The 22,447-nt window shown below is 55.0% G+C and overlaps 1 protein-coding gene across 1 annotated transcript in view; it reads right to left on the minus strand.

Annotated features, from left to right (window-relative positions):
- Positions 1-11,247: 11,247 nt before the first annotated feature.
- KIF6 (kinesin family member 6) overlaps positions 11,248-22,447 on the minus strand; it is a 393,563-nt gene continuing 382,363 nt past the window's right edge. Inside the window, exons 20-22 of the mRNA XM_043907375.1 lie at positions 16,402-16,491; positions 14,111-14,217; positions 11,248-11,566 (exon numbers count right to left, since the gene is read on the minus strand). Coding sequence (XP_043763310.1) covers positions 11,268-11,566; positions 14,111-14,217; positions 16,402-16,491 — 496 coding nt within the window. The 3' untranslated portion in view covers positions 11,248-11,267. The remainder of the gene's footprint in view (positions 11,567-14,110; positions 14,218-16,401; positions 16,492-22,447) is intronic.

Below are 22,447 nucleotides of genomic sequence, written 5' to 3' on the forward strand. Positions count from 1 at the left end.
CCTCAGAGCAGAACCTTGTACCTTTTAGCTGTCACCCCCATCCATCCAGTCTGCCACCTTGGCCTCTGGCAACCTTTAACTTGCTGTCTCAGGATTTCCCTAATCTGGACATGTTTGAAAATTAAAAAAAAAAAATGAAGTGTAGTTGATTAACACCATTGTACCAATGTCTGCTGTGGAGCAAAGTGACTCAGTTACACACATATATACATTAAAAAAAATTCTTTTCCTTTATAATCACAGGATATTGAATATATCAGTAGTTCACTGTGCTATACAATAGGACCTTGTTAGACAGCATTTCATTTAAATGCAGTCATACAATATGTGGACTTTTGTGTCTGGCTTCTTCAATTAGCATAATGTTTTTAAGGTTTATCCAAAATTTAGCAAGTGTCAGCAGTCCATTCTTTATGGCTGAATAGTATTTCATTCCATGGATATGTACCAACATTTTATGTATATTTATATACCCGTTTATCAGTTGATAGATATTTGGCTGTTATGAATAATACTGTTATGAATACTATGAGTGTTCATGTACGAGTCTCTTTTAGTGAGATTGTAACTTTTCACTTCTCCCCTATAGTGTACTTAGGAGTAGAATTGCTGGGTCACATGATCACTCTGTGTTTAATTATTTGAGGAACCACCAGACTGTCTTCCAAAGAAGCTGTGCCATTTTACATCCCTACCAGCAGTGTGTGAGGGTTGTCAGTAATCTGCTTGTGTTCTCTGGCGTTTCCTGTAACGAGCTGCGCCCGCAGACACGAGTTGCCACGCTGATAGCTTTTCCCGCCTTCTCAGCGAACAGAACCCCACATTTGTACACGTCAGCCCCAGGCAGTGGAGGCTGGCTGATTTCACCCATCATGATAATCCTGCTCCTCACTGTCTCAGGAACAGCCCTGCAAGGGGGCTTTGTGTATGGGCAGTGAAGGAAGTGAAGACCCATAGGGGTTAAACAGAGCACTGTCGCCCAGTCCTCCCCTGGTTTCCGGGGAGCCCTGATGGGTGAAGTGCACCCAGTTAGTCCGCTGGAGGCAGGGAGGCCGGGCTATCATCTTCTCAGCCCAGGCAGTCATTCTGGCATTTCTAGCTCTGCATCTGCAGGCAAAATTGCTCCAGGAGCCTGTGGACAGTCCACCGAGGAGCCCCAGGTGCGGCCAGGCCATTGGAAGCAAACACAGGTGAAAGCGGAGGAGAGGGGCCCAGAGAGGGGGAGGGGATCAGGGGATCGCAGATGCTGGCCCCTGCTCAGCCACCCCGTGTCCTTGTGGGAAAGGTCAAGAGCATCGCAAAGATGCTGAGCTGATTCCTACACACGCCTACCTCTAGATTTAAACAGGTTTGAAACCTAAGCCTGATTTGTTTAAGCCACAGTTAGGGATTGTTACTTCTCAATGGTTAGATCTAAGTTCAAGGTTCAGTCGGGGCCCTGTCTGGGGGTGGCAGGTGCCTTCCTTGCAGTCCTGCTGGCTCTGGGTCCCTGAGGCCACCTGGGGGTCCACAGCCGTCTCCTGTAAGGCCCTCCTCACGCCCAGAGCTTTCCCAGACAGCACCATGTTGGGAGGCCCGCTGGTCTTGGGGCAGAAGCAAGCATCTGGGTCACACATCTCACCCTCGGTCCTGGCTCTAAGCTAGGGTTATGCGTACACACCTGCCAGGCGTGTGATAATCAAATCCTATTTTATTGCCTGGGAGAAGCTCAGTATGTGAAGAGTTCTCCTTTACCATTTGGAAAGCTCACCTGCTGCTGTCTGGGGACTTGGGCGGGTCTTAGCAACCTCTTCTGTGCGAATATCCTTGCTGAGTGTGGTCTGCAGGTGGTGGTGGTGGTTCTCAGGTGGAAGGAAAGGAAGGGGGAGATGGGTGAGCACGATGGGAGGGCCGTCAGTGGCAGGTGGACAGGGCTGCCTCAGGGCCTGGACAGGAAGGATGCCAGGCTCACTGTGGGCCAAGACCCCACTCCTTTGGGAGGTCTCGCCCCCCACTGTTTAGGGCCTCGCCTCATTTCTCCCTTCTGCTGCTGTTTCCTCTCACAGAGCATTGTGTATTTGTTGCTCAGTCATGTCCGACTCTTTGTGACCCCCTGGGCTGTACGCACCAGGCTCCTCTGTCAATGGAATTCTCCAGGAAAGAATACTGGAGTGGGTAGCCATTCCCTTCTCTGGGGGATCTTCCCCACCCAGGGATCGAACCCCAGTCTCCTGCATTGCAGGCGGCTTCTTTACAGTCTGAGCCACCAGGGCTTCCCTCACAGGGCGTAACCTGGCTGGAGTTTAAGACAGTCTTTCCCAGGAGCTCTTCTGGCTTAAGGGGACCACAGAGCTAAAGGATGAAGCCTTCCTGGTGGATTTCAGGGGCTCAGCTCGATGGGTCCCCAAAGCACTCTGCACTCAGGGCAAGTGCCTGTCCATCCACTCCCGCTTCCCTCGTTCAGTATGCGAGCTGGGTGCCCTCCGTGTGTTGGCACCTGCCTTGTCTGCTCCTCTGCCTGGCTGTGGCCCGGCCCGGCCAGGTTTAGGAGGGAAACTTCAGGCCTGCGGGGACCTCCCCTGCTCATCCGACATGGTCCCTGCCTGCAGAACACCTCCCCACGTGGGCGCCACTCCGCTGGGAGCGATGGACAGACATGGGGCATGATTTATCATCTCTTTCAGGGAATTATTGCTGCTAATGGGCAGCCCCGATTTGCGCTTCCCCAAGGTGGGAGGGCAAAATCAATTAATGGAGAGTCTAACGTGGCCAGGCCTGCTGGCAGAGTGTGGCCTGACATCCGGCAGTGATAAGGGACCTTTTGAGGCTGAACTAATAAGGAGATTGGAGGAAAAAAGAAGAAAAACAACCCTTGCCCCCACCCCCGATCAATCTCAGGTACAGTGGTCAGAGGATGCAGAGCAAACAGCAGCTGGACGCGGGCCTCTTTCCATCTGAATGAGCCGGGAGGGGAGGGCGGGCCAGCTCGCCCAGCCGCCGTCAGACATCGGTATTCGCTCACGGCGTGGCTGGATAGGTGCCTATCTGCACAAATGAGAAAGGCACGTTCTGGACCAGAGATCAGGGGAGGGGCTGAGGCCCGCCTGGCCCAGGTGCGCCCCCTGCAGGGGAGCGGGCAGGTGGCGGGCTCCGGGCTCAGATCCTGCCGCCCTAACGGTGCCCACCTACACGGTGGCACGTGGGGCCGGAGCCACAAGCCCGGTGTGTGGTTGTCTGGGCTCCTGGCGGTGTCCCCACCGAGAAGGGTGTGGGAGAGCCTCCCGTGTGGGAGGCAGGGCCTGTGGGTGTGAGTGCCCTGCTGGCCAGAGAGTCAGGGGGGTGTCCCCCTGGGCCGTGTGGCCCCTGGGGGTGGGGTGGGGTGGGGTGGCAAAGCCAAGCGGAAGGAGGCTGAAGATGGACAATCAGACAAGCACACCTGTTATTGATCTTGTTCAGAAGAGTCCATTGTTTACTGGGGCAGCGGGATTCCTTTCTCATGAGAGATCATTCCCTGAGCCCCAGTGAGAAGGGGGGCCCTAGTTGAAGTTGGGGGAATTCCCATTCTCATCAGCCCAGACAGCTTGATGCAAGAGCCCCCCGCCGTGACTCTGAAATAGATGTCCTTGCCTGAGTTGGATTGACCTTGGAGCAGACTCTGAGACCAGATGTGGGTATGCGCGGTTTATCTGGGAACTGACCCCAGGAAGGGATTCCAAGAAAGCGGGGAAGGGGGCAGGGGAGGAAAGTGGGCAGCCCCGCACGTGTGATGGAGCAGATGCTCGCTGTGGGCACCCAGGGGGTCCACCTGTGGGGGCCCTGGGGGACACCACCTGTGTAGGGCTCACTCAGGGTTGTCCCACGGGGCAGAAGGAGGCTGGGCTGTTTCTTTCTCAACTCCCCCCCCTACCAGTTGAGGGCTGACAGGGGAGGTTACCGCCTGCACTGCCTGCCTGCCCTGCACATGGACGACTAGCGGGCTCACCTCACTCGTTTCTCTTCTCTTGGGGTTCCAGGTCTTGTACTGCCTTTGGTCGCATGTCGGGAAGCCCTTGTTTTATGGGTTTTGTCTAGTTTTCAGTTGCTTAGCGCAGGAGGCTGCATCAGGTCTCTGGTGCTCTATCGTGGCCGAAAGTGCCAGCTCCATGCAGCCTACCCTCAAGTGCCTGCTTCCCTCCTAGCTCAGTCGGTAAAGAATCTGCCTGCAATGCAGGAGACATGGGTTCGATTCCTGGGTTGGGAAGATCCCCTGGAGAAGGAAGTGGCAACCCACTCCAGTATTCTTGCCTGGAGAATCCCATGGACAGAGGAGCCTGGTGGGCTACAGTCCATGAGGTCGCAGGACTGAGTGACTTTCCCTACTGCTAGTGTTTTATTTCTTGGTTGCGCTGGGCCTTCGCCGCTTTCTCTAGGTGCAGCGAGTGGGGGCCACTCTTCCTCACAGTGCCCGAGCTTCTTCTGTGGCAGAGCACAGGCTCTAGGCATGGGCGTCAGCAGTTGTGGGGCGCGGACTTGGTTGCTCTGTGGCATGTGGGACCTTCCCGGAGCGGGGATGGAACCCGTGGCGGCTGTGTTGGCAGGTCTTATCTTAACCACTGGACCGGCACGGAAACCCTCAAGTGCCTTTTGATAGGCGGCATAGAAGGAAGGAAATGAACTCTGAGAAACCCTGGGTCTGTTCACATACGATCTCTGGGTTTCAGTTTCAGTGGCTCTTGCCACAGTTAATGCTTCGTAGCAAGTCTCGCCCCCGCAAGTCGTAGTGGCCAATGACAGCAAGCATTTATTCTCAGGAGAATGGCTCCTTGGGTCAGCCGAGGCTCAGCAGACCTGGGAATCCAGGCTCCAGCGCTGCGGGGCTCGACTCCAGGCTGTGGCCTGGGCTCGGGTCTGCTCGCTGCGTGTTCTGGGGTGTGGGCTCGAGGGGCCAGCGCCTGCCCGGGGCATGTTCTTGCCAAGCAGAGATCACCAGCCTGGCAAGAGGCGGGCCCAGCCAGGTCGGCACATTTCACGCCTCTGCTTGTACCATAGGTGCCAACGTCCCCACTAACCAAAGCAAGTTGCAGGGCCGAGTCCATATTGAAGGGGGAGGGAGGCATACTCTGCCCTGACGAGGCCATGGCCAAAACTCTGTTACATAGGGGGTGAAGAATTCAGGCAGGTTATTCAGTCTACCACAACTTCTCTTTCTGCTTTCTAAAAACCAGCCCCTTTCCAAGGTCCCAGAAAGCCACATTCTAAGCCTCCCTCCTCCTAACACTTCCTGTCACTGGCAGAGCCAGTTCGGTCCTAGTAGGACCCAGGTGGGAAATCACTGGCCAGGCTGCTTTCTGGAAGATGTTTTGCAAAAAACGCCACATTTCGGCCTGGAGTGAACTCAGATACCCGGGACAACTGGGGGAGCGGCCGTCCACGTCAGAGGCCAGCCTCTGTGGGGAGGGGGCAACTTCCGGGGCTGGCTGTGTTCTTCTCGTCTTTTCCTCTCCGGCCTCAGTGAGACTGTTCTAGGAGGCGGGTTTGCGCTCTGCGTGGGGCCACGTCACACATCCCTGTCAACGAGGCCCTTGGGTCGGGGAGGTAACTTCTGGGCAGGAGCGCTATGGTCCGCAGACCAACCAGCTCCAGAGGGCTGGGTGCCAAGGTGTGCCGGGTACACTGAGTCTGTTTCTGAGGGAGCCTGGCCCACTCCCTGCCATCCTTGGGGCTCTTAAGAGAGAGAGAGAGAGAAAGAACATGTATGTGCCCTGCGGACTCCTGGGGAGGCTTCTAGAATCAGGCTGTGAAGGCCATTTGCGCCCCCCTCGCTGGTTCTGTGGACTTTCCCAAGGATTTGCCACATGCCACGTGGGGGCCAGGATGCCCTGTGGGTCCGGGAGAGGTCACAGGGGCCCAAGAAGCAGGAGAGTGGCTCTGACTCTGCCACTTGTGAACCAAGGACATGGTACCGGGGACACACTGATGAGCAGGACAGGCAATCCCTTATTGTCGTGGAGCTTTTAGTCTTGGTGGTGGTGGGCTCTGAAGACCATTAGAGAAGAAGCAAATAGGGGATTCTCTGGCAGTTCAGTGTTTAGGACGGCTTGCTCTCAATGCCGAGGACCTGGGTTCAAACCCTGGGTGGGGAACTAAGATCCCACAAGATGTGCACCATGGCCAATAAAGGGGGAAAAAAAAAAAGTAAAGCAAATAAAGATCTGACATGTCAGGTAATGATGAAAAGATAATAGAGTGACGGGATAGAGGGTGACCAGGGTGGGGGTGTCCCTCTAGTTGGGGTGATCAGGGAAAGCCACCCGAGGAGGGGACCTCTGCCGCTAACTGGCTGTATAATCAACAACCAGGACCTCCCTTTCACTTCATTTTTCTTTCTTTTTTAAAAATAATTTTATGCATTTATTTTTGGCCGTGCTGGGTCTTTGATGCTACATGGACTTTCTCTAGTTGCAGGGAGCTGGGGCTTCTCACTGCAGTGGCTCCTCTTGTGGGACACACGGGGTTTCAGTAGTTGCGGCTCTGGGCTCTAGAGCACCGACTCAAGAGCTGTGGCTCACGGGCTTAGCAGCTCCTCGGCATGTGGGATCTTCCTGGACCAGGGATGGATGGAACCTGTGTCTCCTGCATTGGCAGGTGGATTCTTTACCACTGAGCCACCAGGAAAGCCCACCCCTGCCCCGCTTCAGTTTTCTAAAGTTATCAACACGGGTGTGGGTCAGAGGAGCTCTGTCGAGCTTTGAAATGTAATCACCTAGCTTCTCTTGCACGATCCTGTTACCCAGACCTGAAAGGGTCGGGAGGGTGGGTGGGGAAACTGACTATGCCGTACTCTCTCTCTGCTCCCTCCCCAGGGCGACTCATGGGCCGGAGGAGACAGGGCAGTGGACAAGCGCTTTTATTTGGTTAGCTGCACTTCCAGGGTCCCTCCCCTTCCCGCTGCCCACCCCCCTGCAGCTGGCTTGGACTTATTGCCGGCGTCCTGAGGCAGGGGGCAGTCCCCCCAAGGGCCTCTAGGGGGCGGCCCACCCTCCGCTGGCCCTGGGCCATGAGTGCTGAGAGAGCTCCCTGAGATGCGGTCCTCCGTGGGAGTGGGGAGAACTGACCCAAACCCTGCCCAGCCCCGAGGCACAGGATGAAGGGGAGGCCCAAGGCGCCTACACCGCTCCTCTCGGTTCTCAGCGGAGCTCCCGGGAGCCGTCCATTGCCCTCCGGGTGCAGCCGTAGGGGTGGCTCCCTGGAGACGCAGCTGATTCAGGTGTCACCCGTGGGTTATCTGGACCATGAGAGTGATGCTGCGGAGTCTGGCCTGGGAGGGCAGGGCTGGCCATCCAGATGCCCTGCTGCTGTCCACTGTCTTGTCTTTGGTCTGACCTGCTGTGTGGCTGCCCCAGCCATTTCTGGGCGTCTCAACCAGGGGCTGGGGCAGGGGAGTGGCGGGAAAGTATTGGGTTGGCCGAGAAGTTCATTTGGAATTTTCCTGTAAGATGTTACAGAAAAACCCATACAAACTTTTTGGCCAACCCCATAGCTAAAGATAACCCATTATCATTTCCGCCTCATTCTACCAGTGTGAGCTTCCCTGCCACTGCGCTAGGATGGTACTGTTTCGGGATCTCAAAGGCTTGTAGTCGTCTATGTGTAGACCACAGCAAGGGTGAGCTAAAGCCCTCATTCCATCCCTAGAACCCGTCACTGCCTGGCTGCCCACGGCTCCAGCACCCACAGCAAGGACAGCACCGTAAGCCTGGCCCCAGCCCCACTGGCAGCATCCAGGGCTCCATCCTTAAAGAAATACAACCCCCTGACTGGGATCCAGGTCACCAATTGCTTCCAGCAGGCCACAGATCCCTGTTGGAGCCGAGACCTCTGTCTGGAGTCTGTTCTTGCTGCCGCAATTCACCGCCGGTGCTTACTGGAAACCTGAAAGGAGATGGGTGTTCTCGGTTAGGCCCTGCTTGGGTCACGGACCTCTCGGATGGAAGGGCGAGGGGAGTAGGTGGGTGTCAGGTGGGGCACCGCTCAGGGCCTTACTCCCAGGGGGCTGTGTCTACTCCCCAAACACTGTAGGAAATGCCTGCCTACTTTTCTCTTTGCAAAAGTTTCATCACCCTGAGCCAGGACCCACACTCAACTCCACGGTTTCCAACTCCACGGTTTCCAACTCCACGGTTTTTGCTGACACACCTGTTTCATTCTTGCAGATTCGCTCCTTGCTTTTTGCCCCAGGTATTCATTATATTCCTTGATGTTTCCTCCTGACCATGTGGCCTCATCTAGAAGCTTCCCATGGTGGGACATGGAGAAAGGGTTCTCTGGCCTAAGAAGCAAGACCCCTGGGTTCTAGCCAGGATGGTCCCCAACCCATGGTGTGAGCTTGGATAAAACATGCCTATTCTCTGGGCCTCACTTTTCTCACTTCCAAATCACTGGAGTAGACCAGGTACCTGGGAAAAGCCAAGTAGCTAGTGTGGTTCCTTGCTTTGCAAGGTGGGGTCCACCGACCAGTGGCATGGGCATCTCCAGGAGCTTGTTAAGAGATGTAGACTCTTGGGTCCCACTCAGACTCACTGGACCCAGAAAAGTATGAGAACTAATATGGGGGATGTGCAGTTCATTTGCTTGAAGTTTGGCTACCATAATGAGAATTTCTGAAGGTTCTCGGGTAAAGAACACGGTATTTTTTAAAAAACTGCATTGAACAGAGAGACGGAGAGGTGAGGCGGCTGCAGCATCCAGGTGTGGACGTGGGTACCTCGCAGTGGGGGGTGTGGGCGTGGCTGGCGTGCTCTTCCGGAGGGGGAATCGGTGATTCTCTGTGACGCAGAGAATGTGGGAAGTAACCGGGAGGAAGAGGTTGAAAACGATTCAAGGCTATGAACCCTTGATCCCCAGATTTAGTTCTATGGGCAAGGTCTAGTTCCGTGGACTTCACTGTCTAATTCAATGGAGATGGTCCTTGTTTTTTTAAATTTAAAAACTTTATTTTATTTTTGGCTGCGCTGGGTCTTCACTTCTCTGTGCAGGCTTTCTCTAGCTGTGCTGAGCGGGGGCTACTCTGTATTTGTGGGGTGTGGACTTTCTCATTACGGTGGCTCCTCTTGTTGCGGAGCACGGGCTCTGGAGCGTGGGCTTCAGTAGTTGCGGCCCGGTGGGCTTCATTGCTCCACGGCATGTGGGATCTTCCCGGACCGGGGATAGAACCTGCGTCCCCTGCACTGGCATATGGATTCGTAGCCACTGGACCACCAGGGAAATCCTGAGATGTCCTTATTTATTTTAAAAAAATTATTTATTTTTTGGCTGCACTGGGTCCTCATTGCTTCTCGGACTTTTCTGTGGGGGCTACTCTCTAGTTGCAGTGTGTGGGCCTCTCACTGCGGGGGCTTCTCTCGTGGCAGAGCACGGGCTCTAGGGTGCGTGGGCTCAGTAGTCGCTGCTCCCGGGCTCTGGAGCACAGGTTCCGTAGTTGTGGTGCATGGGCTTAGCTGCTCTGTGGCATGTGGGATAATCCTGGATCAGGGATTGAACCCACATCTCCTGCATTGGCAGGCAGACTCTTCACCACCAAGGGAAGCCCAGTCCTTGTTTTTAAGACATTCCTGGCTGTCCTAATTGACTCCTAGACCAGGAAGGGAGGAAGTCAGACACACCAGAGCGTGGGAAGGTGATGTGTTCTAGTCACTCTGGACCCACGGTTCCCAGCAGGTGCTGGGTGGCAGCTTGGAACCCAGGTTGCAGGTGCAGGTTGGAAATGTCTAGGGCACCCTTAGGAATCCTCATACCCAGGCCACTCTCAGGACGGATTAAATCAGAATCTCTGGGCCCCGGCTGTTCTGAAGAATGGCCAGGATCAAACCCATTGCTTTCATCTCTCTGTTCCAAGGGTTGGCAAGGGCAGGTACTGGGGACCGTGATGCATGTGGCTGTGGACCAAGTCACGGGTCTGAGGCTTCTTCTGCACCACTGACAAGCGTCCTGGGCCAGGATTCCTGGTGAGGAGCACAGAGTCGGAGCCAGCTCCCCCCTAGGGCTTTCACTGCTTCCTCCCCAGACACTTGCCTGCGGTGAGGACTGGGGCTGAGGGTGGGGCTGAGAAAGGGCCCAGGATGGGCTCACAGCGCACAATATTCAGAGACACAGCTCCTCGCACAGATCGACCTCCATTCACAACAAATGTGCTGGTTCCCGTTCATTCTCTACGAACCTCATTTTAAGTAATGGAGCTGCCGGTTGATGCCGGGCTTTTGGTGACTGCGGATTCCCAGGGTGGAGGGCACGGCTACACCATTGAAACGACCACCGCACCTCACCGCGTGGGATCAGGTCTCCACACACAGGCCAGTTTCCCCGCTGACGGCTCCCTGGCGCTCAGCAGGTTACGAGGGAACTTTGTGGACCGTGTCTCAGGAGAGCTGCCCACCGGGGCAAAGGTGGAATCTGAGCCTGACAGGGGTGACAGGGAGGCTGGAGGAGGTGAGCGGCCCAGGGTCGCCCAGGGCCGAGATGGATAGCCCTTACGTCCCGGTCTCTTCCTTCCCAGATCTGTGCTGTTTCCGTTTCTCTGGGAGGGCTCCTGATGGAAGGAGAGAGCCAGGGGCTTCTCAGAGCGGAGGTGCTGGGGCTGGGGGCGCAGGCGGGCTTTGGGGGTGCTCCTTCTGGCTGGAGAAGAGGGTGTTGTGGTCATGGGGGTCACAGCAAACATCAAGTTTCCAGACAGACATTCTTCCAAACTCAGGGATTAAGGAGGGATCTAGAAAGGGGTTAATCTCATTTTCTCCACTCTCGAAGTCACCCTTGGCAGCTAGAAACAGCAGCTTTGACACTGTGGATGACTAATGCTCCTTCCGGGGGAGATATACCTGTCCACGTGTGCCCCTGGCAGGGATTGAAATGCTCCACAGCTTCCCCAAGAATCCTAAATCAAACAGATTCATCCTGGCCCTTGGTGAAGCCTAAGAGCCGGCTAAATCACCCTTTCCGGGCTCTTGTTCCTTGGCTGACGGTCACAAATCCCCCATAATGAGCCTTGTGAAGGAGCCCCGCCAGACAGCGCCACTGAATTAAGAGCAGAGGGGCCCAGGGCAGGGGCGGGCAGTGTTTGCTTTGGCTGCGGCGGGGAGGGCAGGGTGCCTGGGCCCGGCCCGTGTGTTCGCCCACAGGGAGGCCTGATAAGTGGGCTGTGTAGCCAGCGCGGCATGGTGGACCGGGGCCATCTGCCGTGCGTCGGTGGGGAGAGACCGCACCTGCTGCTCTGCAGCCCCGACCTGGCCGGAGAGGGGCCCCTTGTCACCCTGTCTTCAGCTTCCCTGGGGCCCCGCGGTCACGAGGAACCCGCGATTATTTTCCTCCCCTTGGGGGATAAAAACTGAACCCTCGAACTCGTCTTTGTTTTGATGAATTACTTCCAGGCTGCCGTTTGTTTGGAGAACAAAGCTCCCCAGCTGCAGGGAGGGTGGAGGCTGAGGGAAAACACCCGCCGGCAGGCTGGCTTTCCAGACGGCTGGGCCCAGTGGAGGGCGCGGGAGGCCTGGGTTCTCCTGGCTCTGCCATTGCAGGGGGGCGTGGTGAGGGGGGGCACGTGCCTCAGCTTCCTCTCCTGTCAAAAGGGGGATCACACTCGCGGTTCTGTGTGCCTTACAGGCGTGTTGAGGGCGCCACAATGAATAATGTTCATGAAGAAAACGTGTAACTGGTAGCCTGCTCTAAACATCATAATGAAAGCGCCCTAACCTCTGGGGACTTCCCTGGTGATCCAGTGGCTGAGACTCCACGCCGCTCCCAATGCAGGGGGTCCGGGTTCGATCCCTGGTCAGGGAACTAAGATTGTGCATGTAGCAACTAAGAGTCCGTGTGCCACAATGAAAATGGACCATCCCACGTGCTGCAATGAAGACCTGGTGCAGCCAAATAAAATACATACATAAAAGTAAATAGTAAAAAAAAAAAAAAAAAGAGTGCTCCAGTCTTTGACCCAGTTTTCTGAATCAGCCAGGCCTGGTGTTAGCAGGAAGATGCCATCCTGCCATAGACCTTGGATGTCTGCCTCTTCTCTTCGGAGTGGGCTGGAGGGTCATGTTGCTAATGTGTGAAACAAAAGCTGAGTAAACAGAACTTTAAAATATTGCTTATTTGTAGACTTTTGGATGGGACAAATGATGGTTGAATTTTATGAATTTGTTCCGGGTGGTGGGGGTGTCTCCTAGCTCCAAGAAGGTTCTCTTGCATTTTAGTCCTCTTTCCCACATCATAAATCCTCCTCCATTTTTTTCCCCATCCTGGGCCGTTCCTTTCAGTGTATAAACAAATCTTTGTGACCCCCACATGTCGCATGCCGGCAGCGGTAAGTCTGGGCCATCCGGACTGTCCTGGGAAGGTACTTCCCTGAGAACTGCTGCTCCTGGTCCTCTGTGGCCCACACGACACTCTGTGGCCCGAGTGAGCTTTCCAAACCACTGATCAGATCACATCACGCTATGGTTTCCATTCTTCCCCGAGTTCCCACTGTGCGCTCCTGGAGCAGAAGCCAGGCCCAGGAGGCCTGTGGGATCCTGCCCTGCTCCCTGGCTTGGCCCCCCGCCCCCAGCTGTGCTAGCCTCTGTCCCACCCCGTGACCAAGCTGAGTCCTTCCCCTCCGGGCTGGCCCCTTGCTGCGTGGGAGCCCTGGCCCCCAGAGCCGCACGGCTGCGTCATCCTTACTCTTAGGCCTCAGTTTTGAGTCTCCCCCTTCTCTGCTCCCAGATAAAAGCATCTCTCTGGGGATCTCTATGCATCATGTATTCCAGCTACTTCAGAGCTCTTGTAGGCACCGAGGATGACCTTACGTCTCTGGGATGTGTTCACAGCCTCTCTCCTTCCTTCCAGCCTGTCAAGGGCTTCCATCTCGTTCACTGATATGGCCCCAGCACTGGTGCAATGCCGGCATACAGAAGGTGCCTAATAAACACAGTGCTTATTTACCGACTGGCTGTCCAGTATTGCTCTGTGTCTGATACGTATCATTAGAGTATTTGGGAGATGGCGGGGGTGGGGGTGGCTTGGAGAGTCTGAATCTGAATTCAGATTTTTCTTTTTGAGACAAGGAAGCTGCGATGAGAGAAGGTGAGTTACGTCACCAGGTGTCACAGCAGGGTGGCGGCAGAGCCAGCCTGTCCCCGGTCTCAGCAGAGACCGGACGGCGGCGCTGATGTTGCTGGTGCTAGTGGTGAGGAGAGAACAGTTGGCAGGCTGGATCCCAGCGAGGCTGGAGGACAATATGACACGGATCCTCTATCCGTGTGCACACCTCCTGCAGGCTAGCCTGCAGGGAATTGGAGGTGAAGCTGAGTGTAGGCCTCTCACGGCAGGTGTTGGCCCCTAGAGGGTCCAAGAGGCGGCTGTCTCACCCGTCTGGTGCCTCGCAGCCGTGTGAAAACGACGCTAAGCCAGATGGATAGCCTTCGGATCACTGGGATGAGGCTAAGACTAAAAGCAGGGCTGGGCTCAGGGGCCCTGGATGGAGGCCGGGCCCTGCGGGTCTCCAGGGAGAGGGAAGAAGTCCTGTCCGCGCAGGAGGGCAGGGGCCATGAGGAAGTGGGGGAGGCCAGGGGCGGAGGCCAGGCCGGGCCTTCTCTTTCTCTTCCAGCTCCTGACACACCACATATTTCTTCTCTAACTGTTCCTATGTCCTCGGGCCCGGGCCTTCAAGTGGTGTTCACACCTACAACTTGCTGGCAAGAACCAGGCTCCAACAGGAGAGTAAGATCTCGAGCTGCGGGTTGAATGAGTTCCCAAACTGTCGGTCAGCACTTCCTGTTTGGAGCAGGCAGATGGAGGGAGCTGGCTCTGGGGACAGGTGACCAGATATCCTAAAGAGCTGGGGACGGAGGGGCGCTTTGCCAAGTGGGGCAGGCAGGAGCCCCTGGGCTGGCCACCCCCTGGGTCCGTCTCGGTGTGTCCAAGGCTGCCTTCTGGGGCTGTCTCCAGGAGGAGGTAGCAGTGGACAAGGCAGGTGACTGCAAGGCCCTGCCCGAGGCTTTGGGAACCTCCGGAAGCTTCCTACTTCCTCAGCTCCCTGTTGTTCCAGCTTTACCCCCCCCTGCCCCAACCTAGGGCCTGACCATGACCTGGGTCCTGGAGGAGCTGCCGGGGAAAGGGCTCTTACCTGTCCTCTGCAGGATGTTCTGTCTGGCCTTGATGAAGGCCAGGATGTCGGAGTCCGTCTGGCTGTCCCCTGTGAGAGGGACAGATGACACTGGCCTCTCTGGGATGCTGGGGACAAGGACACACCACACTTTACCATGCTTGACCTTTGGCCCTGGGATTCACCTTTCCAGGGCACTTTTCCGTGCTCATGGCTTTTCCGCTCTCACCCCCGCTTCTCTGCAGCCCCCGCAGCAAGCCGCCTGCACCCACGCGAGGCACGTGGTGCCTGGTCTTTTGGCTCAAACCCTTCATGGCTTCTCATCAGCCTTGGGATGAAATTCAGACTCGTCCCTGTGTGACCTAGGTTGCTCACTGCACTCCAGCCACGCTCTTACTCTGGTAGACCAGGCTCCTCCCGGCCTCCGGCCCTTTGCTTTGCTGTCTCCTCCTCCTGGGCTGCTCCGTCCCCAGACCTTCGCATGGCTGCACATGCTTTCAGCACCTCCTCCATCCCCTCACCCCCACCCCTCTCTGCCCCACCCCTAACTGACACAAACCAAGCCCATTCTGTGGTGGGCCTGCCTTCCTCAGCCCCCGGCTTAGGTGTCATATCCTCTAGGACGTGACCCCATTGCACCCCCGCCTCCACCCCACAGGAGGTGACAAGGCCTGGCCTGAGGCTTTAGGAACCTGTAGAAGCTTCCTGCTTCCTCAGCTCCCTGTTGTTCCAGTTGTCCCCCTGGCCTCCCTGCCTTGGGCCTGGCCATGACCTCAGCCCTGGAGGAGCCGCTTAGCTAGCCCTTAGCTAGTTGCTCCTGAGACAGAGGTAACTCTTCTCCCTTCTCTCCTTAAAAACAGAACCCTACTATTTAGCCCAGCAAGTTGCCACTTTCAGAATACTACATTTCCCAGCCTTCTTTGCAGTTATGGGTGGTCAGGTGACTGGATTCTGGCCAATGAGATTTGGAAGAAGTGAGTATTTTTTTTCCCCTTTAAAAACGGAAGGATGCAAGTACCCCTTTCCCTTCTCATTTTCCATCCAACCCCTAGACGTGAAATCCTCCTTGAGAAATTCAAACGAGGTGCTCTCCTGGCTCTGGCAAGCATCTGTCCTCACACCCGTCACTCCACACGGCGTGGACAGTATCCACTCCCTTGGGAGGTGGGGAGGATTGCATATAACAGAGGGTTGCTTATCATCTCATGCGGTATGTGGCATTCTGACTGCAGCTCAGCGAGAAGAGCTAGGGCAGAGCTGGGGCAGGGAGGTGGGGGCTGCTCTGCAGTTGTGCCTTCCGTCCAGAGTGGGGGTGTAGGGGTGGAGTGGGGGGTGGTGGTGGGTGAAATTCACCCCTGGGCAGCCTGTGGAGAAGAGCAGGGCTTGCCGGGTGAAGCAGGGATCGAGGGTACTCTACTCAGAGGGCACTGGAGACACGCGTTGCGGGTAGGGGCCGCATCAGCTTTGCTCAGTCTGAGGCCGGGCCTATCAACTCCATCCCTTCCCACCTGGGGACTCTGCTTGGGGCTGGTGGGCTACATGGAACTGCCCCTGGGCTGGTTCCTGTTCCCTTAAGTGGCCCCAGGTACATCGATTTACAAGGAACACACGGGATTCCTGGGTGGTGCTAGTGCTAAAGAAGCCGCCTGCCAGTGCAGGAGACATAAGAGACGTAGGTTCAATCCCTGGGTCGGGAAGATCCCTTGGAGGAGGGCATGGCAACCCACTCCATTATTCTTGCCTGGAGAATCCCATGGACAGAGGAGCCTGGTGGGCTACAGTCCATAGCGTCACTAAGAGTCAGACATGACTGAAGCGACTTAGCACACATGCACGTGAAGCCAGCTCAGGCTCCCCAGGTGGTGCTAGTGGTAAAGAACCTGTCTGCCAGGGCAGGAGACATAGAGATTTGGGTTTGACCCCTGGGTCAGCAAGATCCTCCAGAGGAGGGCATGGCAACCCACACCAGTATTCTTGCCTGGAGAATCCCATGGACAGAGGAGCCTGGCGGGCTACAGTCCATAGAGTCACTAAGAGTTGGACATGACTGAAGTGACTTAGCACACATGCACGTGAAGCAAGCCTGCCTGCATGGGGCCCCAGTGACTCTGGGGACACTTCCTCAGCTCTGGGAGTTGGCATCTGTGAGGAATTCCTGGGGTACCAGGGTGCAGGCCTGCCCTGGGCTCCGTCTGTGAGGCCACTGCACTGGGGGGCTGCCGGGGTTGTGAGAGAGGCCGACGGGCGGTTTCAGCCCGCTGCACCCATGGCAGGGCCATCGCAGGAGTCAGAGCGGGAAGAAGACCACAGACCTGTCCTCCATGGAGGCGGCAGGGCTGCTCTGCTCCTGGCTGCGCAGGAGGGGGCCAGGCGAGGGCAGGATCTTCCTGGCATACACATTACTGTAAAGACAGATCAACAGGAGAAAAATGTATGGAAGGAGGTTTGCAGAGGAGAAATCTAGAGTTTATAGTTAGGAGCTCTATGGATTGAGAGTTTGTGCCTCCCGAAAACTCATATGTGGGAATCGATTCCCCAGCGTGATGGTATCTGGAGGTGGGGCCCTTGTAAGGTAACTTGTTTGGATGAGATCATGAGGGTGGAGTCCCCAGCATAGGATCGGTGCCCTTATAAGAAAAGGAAGAGAAAGAAACCAGAGCTGTCCCTCTGCTGTGTAAGGACACAGAGGAGGCAGCCACCTGCAGATCAGAAGGAGGCTCTCACCAGGAGCTGATCCCTCTGGACCTTCGCCTGGGACTTCCCAGCCTTCAGAACTGTCAGAAGTAAACAAATTCCTGTTGTCTAAGCTGCTTAGTCTATGGTTTCTCTTATGGCGGCCCAACCTGACCATGACAGAAGCCAAGACTCCTCTGTTATGGATGATGATCAGTCCGTTCAAGCTGCTATAACAGAATGCCATGAATGGGATGGCTTCAACTACAGGAATTTATTTCTCACTCTTCTGGAGGCTGGAGTTCTGAGATCAAGGGGTCTGCAGGGTCAAGACTGCCAGATTCTCCTTTTGTCCTCACATGGTAGAAAGAGAGTGAGTTCTCTGGCCTCTTTTTTTTTTTTTAAATCAGGGCACAAATCCTGTTCATGAGGGCCCCACCTTCATGACCTAAAGACTCATCTCCAAATACTATCACTTTGGAGGTTAGATGTCAACTTACAAATTTTTGGAGGACACATCCAGTTTAAGACATTCTGCCCCTGACCCCACTCCCCCCAATTCACATCCTTCTCATGTAAAATACATTCGTTTCACTCCATGAGCCCCCGGCTTGTGCCAGCATCAACACTAAATCTCATCCGCTGAGATATCATCTAAATCAGATATGGGTGAGACTCAAAGAAGGCAAAAATGCCTTGTTGGTTGTGAACCTGTGAGACCTGGCAAATTATGTGCTTCCAAAATGCAACGATGGGACAAAGCATAAGATAGACATTTCCATCCATTTTACCTTTTCCATTCCAAAAGGGAGAAATAGGAGAGAGAAAGGGAGTGACAGGTCCCAAGCAAACCCAAAACCTACAATGCAAACTTCACGGCATCTTAAGGTTTGAAAGGTCTTGACTCTCTTTGGCTTGATGTGATGCTCTACCCTCCAGACCCACTAGGGGTGAAGGTCCTGTCTTCTGGACCCATGGGTGGAGGTCCCTCATGGTTCTGCTGAGCGGCCCCACCTCCATATCCTTGGGCAGAGGCTGTCTGCCTTGTTGAAAGCGGCACCGCCCCCCCCTCCCTGCCCCCTTTTTGAAACAGAGGAGGCAGTTGTGATGATTGGTGAATTGCCTCTGGGTCATTCTTTCCTTGACCTAAAGGCTAATGCCCATTCACATCGGATTAGCTCTATAGTCCCGTCCTGTGAGATCCGAGAGGCCCACCAGCCTCCCTTTCTCCTCGCTTCAGTTCAGTCTCAGTTTTCCCACTAGGAAGGCTGATGAAGCCCGCCATCCATGCCCACACTAGTCTCCCAGGGTTCTCTTCTGAAACATTTCCTCGGTTTTTGCAATATGAATAGGCTGAGAATTTTCCAAATTTTTACATTCTAGTTCCTTTTTGTTTAATAATTCCATCTTCAAATCATTTCTCTCTTCTTGAATTTTGATCTCACCAGTCAGGAGGGGCCAGAGCCTCTCCTGCAACACTTTGCTTAGAAATCCCCTAGGTTAAACATCCAGTTTTGTCACTTGCAAATTATTCCCTCTACAAAAGGCCAGAGTGTGAATGTAGTTCAGTCACGGTCTTTGCCACTTTAGAACAAGATCACCTTTTCTTCAGTGTCCAGTAGCATGATCCTCGTTTCTGAGACCTCACCAGAATGGTCTTTACCATCCAACATTATCTACATGGTTATTTTTTATTCTTTAAGAAGACGGACATGTTCTCTACAGCTCTCCTCTTTCCTGTTTTTCTTTCTTTCTTCCTTCCTATTTTTTTTTTGGCTGCACTCCGTCTTCATCTGGGTGCTCGGGCTTCGTTGTCCCATGGCATGGGGAATCTTAGTTCCTAGACCAGGGATCGAACCCACATACCCTGAATTGGAAGGCAGGTTCTTAACCACTGGACCACCAAGAAAGTCCCTCCTCTTTCCTTTCTGAGCCCTCACCGGAACTGCCTTTAAAAGTCCATTCACGATGATGTTAGTGTCTTACCGCATGAGCTTCAAAACCCTTCCAGCTTCTACTCATGACCCGGTTCCGAAGCTGCTGCTACATTTCTAGGTATTTGTTATGGTAATACCCTACGTCTTGTGCTAACTTCTGACTGAGTCAGTTTGGGCTGCTATAGCAAAGTACCACAGACCGAATGGCTCATCAACAATGGAAATTCATCATTTCTCTTGGCTTTGGGGCTGCAAGTCTGAGGTCAAGGTGCTGGCATGGTTGTGTTCTGATGAAAGCCTTCTTCTGGGTTTCAGACTGCTGACTTCTTGTTGTGCTCTCAGGAGGTAGAAAGAGAGAGAGCTAGTTCTCTGAAACTTTTCAAGATTTTTTTTTTTTTTTGATGTGGACCATTTAAAAAGTCTTCATTGGTTACAATAGTGTTTCTGCTTTATGTTTTGGTTTCTGGGCCTCGAGGCATTTGGGATCCTAGCTCCCTGACGAGGGGTCGAACCCATGCAGCCTGCGTTGGAAGGCGAAGTCCTAAGCACTGGGCCAGCAGGGAAGTCCCTGGACTCCCCTTACAAGGAATAATCCTGTTTTTGAGGGCCTCACCCTCATGACCAAATTACCTCCCAAAGGCTCCACCTCTTAATGCCATCTCACTGGGGATTAGCATTTGACATGAATTTGGCGGGGGCACAAACATTCAGTCTATAACAGATGTTTACACGTTAATTCTCTTTGTCAGAGCATTGCATGTACCGGCTGTGGAAGCTGGACAAAGACAACGATGATCACAACTGTCATTTATAGACAGTGGCTACACAAAGGTCCTGGGGGGGCGCTTGGCAAACATCACCCCACTTAATCCTCTCGATAGCCTCCTCATCCCCATTATATAGTTGAGAAAAGCTGAGGCTTAGGAAGGTTAAAGAGATACCCAGCTGGTAAGTGGCGGTATCTGGATTTAATCACAATGCGGTGAAGCTTCAGAACTTGAGCTTTATTTTTATTTTTGGCTGTGCTGGGCCTTCGTCGCTGTGTGTGGGCTTTCTCTAGCTGGAGTGAGCAAGGGCTCCTCTCTAGTTGTACGCGGGCTTCTCATTGCAGTGGCTTCTCTTGCTATGGGGCACTCAGCTCTAGGGCTCGGTCAGTAGTCGTGGTTCCCGGGCTCTAGACTACAGGCTCAGTAGTTGGGGCACGCGGGCTTAGTTGCCCCTCAGCACATGGGATCTTGCTGGACCAGGGATCGAACCAGTGTCTGCGTTTGGCAGGTGGATTCCCAAACACTTGTGCTTTGTTAACCAGACTTGACTCTGGCATTCTGAGGACACACATGGAGACACACAGCTTGTTCCTGGCCGTGTGGACGACCCCGGGTGGCCCTGGTTGATCGGCTCTGTGCTCCCTGAGTGGAGTCAGAGCCAGCAGCTCTGCGGATGCAGTTTTGCATGTTTAATGGATGCGGCTCCTTGCCTTGGACCCCGGTTGGGAGGCAGTGGAAACCAGCAGCACCCCAAGGAGGTGAAGAGATAAGCTGTCCAGGATGGCAGTGACGTGAGAGATCCCCACCCCTTGCTTTACGACGTCCTGCCTAGACCACAGAGTCCGAGCAGAACGAGGCCTGCAGAGTCACCTGGCCAGAGCCCTCCTTTTCCCGATGGGGACTCGCGGGATGATTGGCGGTAGGGTTGGAGACAGGGGCTCTGGCTTTGCCCGACTAGCTGCTGTTCCAGCCGTGAGCACCGCTGCCTCCCCAGCTCCAGCCTTCTGCCTTCTCCCGTCTCAGCCAGCGGCAAGGTCTCTTACCCTGGGCCTGCCGGTACTGGCTCGGGACTGCGGGTCCTACAAACAGGAAAGGAAACAGAGCCTGGGATTTTTTTTTTTTTCACCCCCAGCATCTCAGAGACTCCATTGAGTCTGAGAGAGCGGGGCATCTGTGCCGTTTGGCCAGGGCTGCTGCAGGACCAGAGATGGCCGCAAGGTGGCAGGCTCTGCCGCCTTTCTTTGGAGAACAGATGCCGGCTCCTAGAGCTCCTTCTGAACGGTGTCTGGGGTGCAGCCTCAGTACGGGAGGGAGAAAGGGCTTTCCAGCCTGCAGGTGCTGCAATGACGCCAGGCCGAGGTCAGTTTGGAGGCTGTAGCAAGTCTTGAAAAATCCAGCCATTGGCACGAAAATGGCTTAGGAACTCAACAGTTTCCCAGATGAGATGCTGGAGCGTGCTCACAGGAGCCAGCAGCTGAGAGCTGGGAGTGGGCGGAAGAGGGCGGAGCTGGACCTGGCGGGGCAGAGGGCGTGACCACACCCCGGCAGAGGGGGCATCCAGCACCCTCTGTGGGGGCCCAGCCGCCCAGCCCGTTGCCTCCAGCAGCTCATGCAGAAGGATGGTGCAGTATAGAGGCTGTAGCTCCAGGACGGGGATGGGGGGCTGTGGGGTGGGGGGAGGATGGGGGTGTGGAGGGGAAGGACTCCTCCAGCCCGAGGCTGCAGGAGCGTCCCAGGATGCCACAGCCTCTGAACCCTCAGGGTCATACTGCAGTGACCTTTGTCCTCTCCCCTGACCCTCCAGCCTTGACACTGAATTCATTTCTCATGCAGATGTGCCTTCTTGGAGAGACAGCACGCCAGCCATCAGAACTGATGGTCTCTTTCTTCATAAGGATTAATAAGTATTATTAATAATGATGAGGCCTCCCAAGTTGCCCATCAGAGTGCCGTGAATTTAGTGTGATTGGCCCACAGGCCCTGAACGTCCCTGGGGAAGGGATGAAGTCAGAGCCTGAGGAGCAGAGGACCAGCTCCCGGGCTGCGGAGGGTCCATGGGGAGCGGCCTCCCTGGGGCTCAGCGGAGAGCAGCAGCCGGACTCCCACTCTCCTGCTCTGGCTTCAACACTGAAAGCTGGGACACTCGTCTGTTCCTGGAAGGACAGTGACGGAGGGACCTGGGCACAGCTTATGGATGAGACAAGGGCATGCCAAAGGGGGATGCTGACTTGCCCGAGGGCCCGTGGCTCAGGAGAGCACCCTGGGTGAAAGTTTAAACTGAGGGGACTCCTTGCAGGTAACCCATGGTGAGCTGATGGGCACCTTCGAGATCCAAGGTTCTGAACCTCAAGGTTTAGGATCTATGGTAAGCACACCCAGGGATCACTCTAATTTGGGATGGGTGTGTGCATGCTCAGTCGCTTCAGTAGTGTCTGACTCCTTGTGACCCCATGGACTGTAGCCCGCCAGGCTCCTCTGTCCATGGGATTCTCCAGGCAAGAATACTGGAGTGGGTGGCCATGCCCTCCTCCAGGGGGTCTTCCCCACCCAGGGGTCGAACCTCTGTCTCTTGCCTCTCCTGCACTGGCAGGTGGGTTCTTTACCCCTTGTGCGATCTGGGAAGCCCTAAACTTGGGATACCCAAGGAATATCCTGGAAGGCCAAGGCCAGATGGGCCATTCTTCTCAGACAAGGCAGATGCCGGGGGAGGTTCCAACAGTATTTCCCAAGGAGATCCTAGGAGGTCTGCCCAGCGGTCGGGTCTTAGACCCAATCCAGGGTGGACACTCTCTTAGAAGAGCTGGCAGTGGGAGGACAAGCAATAGAGAGTTGCCTTGGTGGAGAGGGAGGAGCGGGGAGAGGCATCGGGAGGAAGATGAGAAAAGGGAGAAAAGGAATGTAGGATGGGGGAGGTTAGGGAAAGCGAGGAAGGGAGGAAAAGGGAGGGGAAGAAGGGAGTGAAGGAGTGAGCAGGAGGGAGG

Source organism: Cervus elaphus, chromosome 7 (assembly GCF_910594005.1).
Source record: "Cervus elaphus chromosome 7, mCerEla1.1, whole genome shotgun sequence".
NCBI lineage: Eukaryota > Metazoa > Chordata > Mammalia > Artiodactyla > Cervidae > Cervus > Cervus elaphus.